Below are 6070 nucleotides of genomic sequence, written 5' to 3' on the forward strand. Positions count from 1 at the left end.
CAGCATTTCAGCATGATTGCATACAAAACCACAATGACAAATATAACAGTCAAACAGAGTAACAAATACATAAATAGAGTGCTAACTTCTAAAGCAAGGCATCAGCATTTAGCAAGAGTGCAAGACACTGAGACAACACACTACTACACTATTTTCGGTTCCTCGGTTAGTTCGGTTAACCGAGGGGGGAACCGATTTTACCGAACAAATTTCGGTTCCTCAGAAATGAGAACCGAACAGGGAACTGAGACTTCGGTTCTCGGTAAATTCGGTTCGGTTCTCAGTTTTTTTTCGGTTCGGTTCTCGGTTGTCGATAAAATTTGCTCGGGGCTACTTAGATCTGACCTGGTTCAAATCGCGATAGCAATGGACAAACATCCTTGTCTGACCATGGCCCACTTGCTGGGTCCACGGGCTACGGAGGTCGCAAGCCCACACCCGGTCACGAAAAGCCCATCTACCTCTCGGCCCAGGAATGTGCCGGGGATCTGGGACGAGATCACGAGGAGAACATACCAACGACATCCTCAGGCTCCAGAACCGCTGACGTGGCGCTCCTCCTCCTCCGGCGATTCGCTCCCTCCCTCCTCTCACGGCCACGCCCTCCCCCGCGCCTCCGCAATCTCTCACCGCCGGCCCCCGCCCTCCGTCCCTCCACGACGCAAACAACCCGCCTCCGTCCGCGAGGAGGATCCCCGATGAGGTGAGGCCTGCTGCCCTACCGATCCCTTCTCGTGCACGAATCCCATCTCGGCCCCCGGGCCGGAAAACTCCGATGCGGCGGGATCCCATGGCCGCGCCGTTCGCGCGTGGAAGCCGGGAGTCGCGGAGAGAATGCGGACCCGCGGTGACGCGTGCTTGCGACGGCGTTTCGGCTGCGACGGGATCCGTTTCTGGCTTGATTTCGTGTCCGTGTCCGAGGTATCGGGGCGTCGGTCGGGATTACGATTCGCGTGGCTTCCAGCTGAGCTGTGATCCGGTGATCCTGAGCGGGGAAGTGGTTGGTTTCCTGTTTTTTTTATGGGATTCTGCTCCAATCGGAAGGGGGAACTGGGTGGGTGGTGTGGTGTCATCCGGTCGTGGAAATTGCTCGCGCGCTGCGGTCGTCGGTCCTGACCCGCTTCTTCCTGGTCTTTTGCAGCTCGGAGACGTGTTGATTTGGATAGCTATTCGTAGAGTGTGCAATGGTGGACTTTGTTCGACGGCTCGCCTCTGCCCTGCTCAAGTGCTGCGACCTTGACATACCCAATCGGCCAAAGGGCCTTGAGGACCCCGAACGCCTGGCTAGAGAGACTGTTTGTATGCTCTTTTTACTCTCGCTTGCTTCTACGGAATCAGTCTATATGTTCAGACGCTTGTTTCGTGTCGGTTTATCGTTTATTCAGCAGTGGATTTCCTGTATTTTGCAGTTAATGTGAATGAAATCGAGGCTCTGTATGAGCTGTTCAAGAAGATTAGCAGCGCTGTGGTTGATGATGGCTTGATTAACAAGGTCTGTACGTTGTACTAATTTCTTGTGAAGTGGCAGTGAATGGCAATTTTGTTTCCATGAAGCCATGATGTCTGATCTCTCCTTGGGGCTTTGACGTATTATCTGCAGGAAGAATTCCAATTAGCCCTGTTTAAGACCAACAGAAAGGATAGCATGTTTGCTGATCGGGTATGTCCACTGGATCCTTATATACATTTTGTTTGTGAAAATTTTGTTGTCATGAAAGCAAAGCTCACTGCTGAGAACTTCACGCTATTCAGTCTGTTCTTGCCCAATTATCGTGTTCTTTTTGCTATTTGGGTCACATTATTTTTCTAGTTGTGTGTTATAAAAGGATCAACAGTACAATATTTGTTATATGAACATGACATTAATCACATTATGCTAAGGTGTCTAGAACAGTGGTTGGGCATCATAGACCCTGAGCCTTTTAAGCTTCAATCATATGCTAACACATGTGTTTCTGCGGGCATGCGTTAAGCCGTTAACACATAATTTCAATGTGTCTGCATGTGTAAGCCTCCACCTGCAATCATTGGAAGGGGGTGTGCTCAATGTGAATTCTCTATCTCTTTGTTGCAAATTCGTTTGATTTTCAAAATATGCATATTCTTTTGTGTTGATCTGAAATAAACACTAAGGTATCCTGTTTTTGATTCATTGACTTTAGGTATTTGACTTGTTTGACACGAAGCACAATGGAATTCTTGAATTTGAGGAATTTGCTCGAGCCCTTTCTGTGTTCCATCCAAGTGCACCAATTGATGACAAAATTGATTGTAAGCCTTCATGCTTAATTTATTGATTTATTCATTCATTTATTTATTCCTGAAAATGCTACATAAGTGACCAAGTATCCAGTTACAACTTTAATATGTGATAATAATTCAAGATAAGATGTCGAGTCATTACTGTTACTAAATATCCATGAAAACACTTGTGGACATGATAGGCAGCTGGAACTGTAATGCATGTGATGCCCTTCAGCTTTACAAAAGAATGAACATTGTAAAAAAATGGAATAGACATTCATTCCTGATGTGGTACATGGGTTAAATGGACTAACACTAACTCCTTTTTGTTGCGGCTAGAAATAGTTTATTTTGATTTCGTTACCTGCTAAGGCTCTGTAGGGAGGGAGAAGCTTGTAGATAGAGTATATTAGTGCGAGGCCTGCAACCTGCATCTTTACCATGCACATACAAAATCTTTAGGTTTGGGAAGTTTTCTATGATGATGAAGTATTTAGAATGAGTATGTAGTTAACCAATTCAGTTTATTCTACTTTGGGAAATTATGCATGTGTCACACTAATCATTCACTCTCATGATCTTGTTTCCTATCAACTTGCAGTTGCTTTCAAATTGTATGATCTCAAACAACAAGGTTTCATTGAAAAGCAGGAGGTACCTTCCACATGCTTATCCTTATCTTAAGAAATCATATCTTCCATGTATCACTGCATATTATTGGTTTGCATGTTCCATGTTGCATCTATTTTTCCTACATGTGCTACACTAGCTTGTACGTGAATACAATTATTCACCCTCTCAAGTCAGGTTCCAATTTAGCATATGATTTTATCGTCAATGGAAATTTATTTCTCAAGTTGAATTGAACTAAGCTGATTGATATTGAACACCCATGAGTCTAAACTGAAGCCCTCATACACAGCCCTTTTTGAGGATTGTTCTTATATTTGCTTGCACGAAGTATATCCCATTTGACATTAAATGCAGCCATCAGCAATGAAAATGTTGTTGTGTTTGTTCTTGATTGTCAGGTCAAGCAAATGGTTGTCGCAACACTTGCTGAATCAGGAATGAATCTTTCAGATGATATTATTGAAGGCATTATTGATAAGGTATATCGGAGTACATATATTTCTGTATAGGGTATATATCTATCGAACTTATGCTTGGTTGCTCATACTTTTTGATGTTACTAGACATTTGAGGAAGCAGATACAAAGCACGACGGGAAAATTGACAAGGAGGAATGGCGTAGCCTTGTCTTGAGGCATCCATCTTTGTTAAAAAATATGACCCTCCCATATCTCCGGTCAGTACTCTTGATGAGTTTTCCCTTTCTTAACAATTTGAATTTTCATGTTTCAAAAAAACAATTTGAACTTTCTTCCTGAACTTCTACTTGGGTTCCTAACCTCCTATGTGAAGCTCACTAACTCAGTATTGTAGACTCTATATTTGTTAACCACACAGAACATACACCACCTGCTCCCTCCATTTCTCTGTATTTGTCCTAGTCTCGGAATATGCTGTTTTAGTCAATTGTTCCTTAGTGGGTCAAAACTATTGTGTTTTATACTTTTATTGTGAATATTCATGTTATGATGCACATGACGTGTACGGGATACTTTTGCTGTTTCCGACAAGCTTTAATTCAAGTACCCTTTGGTATACTCTGTGTAATGTCTGTTTAATGTCTTATTAATCGTGATTCGTGATAATGAAGATATTAATAGCCTTGTTGTTTAGAGAAGAAAAAGGCCACCCTCTTTGGATTGGAAGTTTGTTGGAAAGAACAGAAGTATCTTGTGGTTTTAGGACTATAATAACAGGAAAAATCACAATAAAACACCATCATTTCCACCCTTGGACAGATATGTTGAAACAGATAATTCTGAGGCATGGACAAGTATAGTAAAATGGAGGGAATATCTATATAAGAACTTTAAATTTGTCTGTGGATTACTGTTCATCCAATCAGCAGTACCGGGTGTCAGCTCCGCGATGAACAGTCTCAACCCGATAAAGAACAGTACCACCCGATAAAGAACAGTACCAACCCCGATACAGAACATTACACACCGATACAGAACAGTACGCGCCCTTTACGGCACAGTACACACCCGTTACGTCTTTTTTTCCCCTTTTTTCCCGCCCTCCTTCGCACGTGCAGCGTGGGGGCTCACGCTAGTTAACATAAAACCTTTGCTTGCCAGATCACTTCTTCTCCGTCAGATCCTTATCTGGAGAAAGATGGGGGTAATTCTGTGCTGATGGTGCACTATCATGATTGCTAATTGAAACTTGGACAAAAAAATACAGTTTAATCTCTTTTTTTGTGCTGTTTTTACTGAATCTGTGTATGTTTGATGAAGTAACAGCATTTATTGAAATATTGTTCTGATCGTGGATTAATTTTTGAACAGGGATATCACCACAACATTTCCAAGCTTTGTGTTCAACTCTCAAGTAGAGGATGCGTGAGGTCCCAGCGTCTATGGCACCATTCAAGCCCCTGGGGCACACATCAGATCAGGTTCTGTGGGGGCACTAGTGTGTTTTTGTTTCCTTGAAAATGTAAATTTTATGTGGTGGCACGTCCTCCTTTTGTATAGTGAGTATTGCTATTGTGCACAGAATTGCAGCATGAAGCGTTTCTTGTCATGTGTTTATAAAATGTTCCTCAAATATATTGTTCATCAACAAGTTGCACCTGCCGGCATGAAAATGTAGTTTTTTCGAGTGCCAAGGTAAAATGTCTGACATTGCAACTAATTAAGCATGGTAAGGCTTAGTAAACTGTATCTTAGCTCTGTGTTGGGGACGTTTATTTTTATTTTATTCAAAGAGAAGATCAAGCGTTGAAGCCGTTTGTTGCGACGGAGTCCAGCCATCTCAGTTATTCCATATCTGTTTGTTGTGATGGACTCCTGCCATCTCCATTATTTCATTTCTGCCAGGGAAGGAATTTCAGTATCATGTTAATACGTTAATGATTTTTGTGTAGTTCTATATGCACTTGGCGGGACTACCTCTCACTCTGTCAGCAAGAAATAATCAGGATTCAGTTTGTGTGGTCGAATAGTTACGGTCTTTTGGAACGTAGGATTGCATAGAAACGTAGCAATAGGAAAAATACAGGAATACAATGCACTTAACACTTTACCCAATGGATTAAGAAAACACAAAAGTGCAAGATTGAGGCCCCCTTTGCATTGCAGCAAAAACTAAAGGAAAAATGTCACTTTTGGATTGGAGGCAAAACGGAGAATCCTCATTTCTAAGTACTGTAGCACCTTTGGTTTGCAGGAATTGCTTGTAGGAAAAGGATAGATTTTTTTTTTTTCGCCATTCAATGATGTCAGAGAAAAACCACTGAACAAAATCTCTACTCAAATCTCATTGTTTCTTGCTTTCTCCGATTTTCCTTTTTTTGGGAACGCTTTCTCCGATTTTCCTACAAGTCATCCATATACCTATTTTTACAAAACTTATGTGTTTTTTTATTTCTATGTTTTGTATATGCATTTTTATCATATTTCTATTTTTTTCTATTTACTCTCTCCATCCTAGAATAGAAGTCATAATTGTTTTTTTTTTCTTATTCTTGTAATACAGGGTGCCTATGCAGCATCTAGGCCCTGTTTGGTCCACAGCTTCAAAAAGCAGCCTAGCCCAAGCAGGCACTCCAAGCGACCAGGATTCGTTGCCTGCTAGGCATTTGCCTATGTGCCAGGCCTCAATCCAAACATGCCCCTAATATAATGTAGGACCAAATCGACTCTTTGGCTCCCACGTGCATGCATCTGTGCAACACGCATGAATGCAC

At 42.0% G+C, this 6070-nt stretch overlaps 1 protein-coding gene across 1 annotated transcript; it reads left to right on the forward strand.

The window, feature by feature from the left end:
* Positions 1–496: 496 nt before the first annotated feature.
* LOC136507912 (calcineurin B-like protein 6) lies at positions 497–4956 on the forward strand. Its single transcript, XM_066502506.1, has 9 exons — positions 497–703; positions 1142–1299; positions 1410–1492; positions 1601–1660; positions 2163–2271; positions 2846–2898; positions 3276–3356; positions 3441–3553; positions 4668–4956. Exons 2-9 carry the CDS (start codon positions 1185–1187, stop codon positions 4723–4725), a joined length of 672 nt encoding a protein of 223 aa, XP_066358603.1. The 5' UTR covers positions 497–703; positions 1142–1184; the 3' UTR covers positions 4726–4956.
* The last annotated feature ends 1114 nt before the right edge of the window (positions 4957–6070 follow it).

The sequence above is a fragment of the Miscanthus floridulus genome, chromosome 15, assembly GCF_019320115.1.
Source record: "Miscanthus floridulus cultivar M001 chromosome 15, ASM1932011v1, whole genome shotgun sequence".
NCBI classification, from domain to species: Eukaryota; Viridiplantae; Streptophyta; class Magnoliopsida; order Poales; family Poaceae; genus Miscanthus; species Miscanthus floridulus.

What these genes read in the sequence shown, in the direction of transcription:
- LOC136507912 (XM_066502506.1), top strand. Translation starts at nt 1,185, where the DNA reads ATGGTGGACTTTGTTCGACGGCTCGCCTCTGCCCTGCTCAAGTGCTGC. An exon ending in ATAGCATGTTTGCTGATCGG is followed by an intron (nt 1,661 to 2,162) that starts GTATGTCCACTG and finishes CATTGACTTTAG; the next exon opens with GTATTTGACTTGTTTGACAC. An exon ending in AATTGATGACAAAATTGATT is followed by an intron (nt 2,272 to 2,845) that starts GTAAGCCTTCAT and finishes ATCAACTTGCAG; the next exon opens with TTGCTTTCAAATTGTATGAT.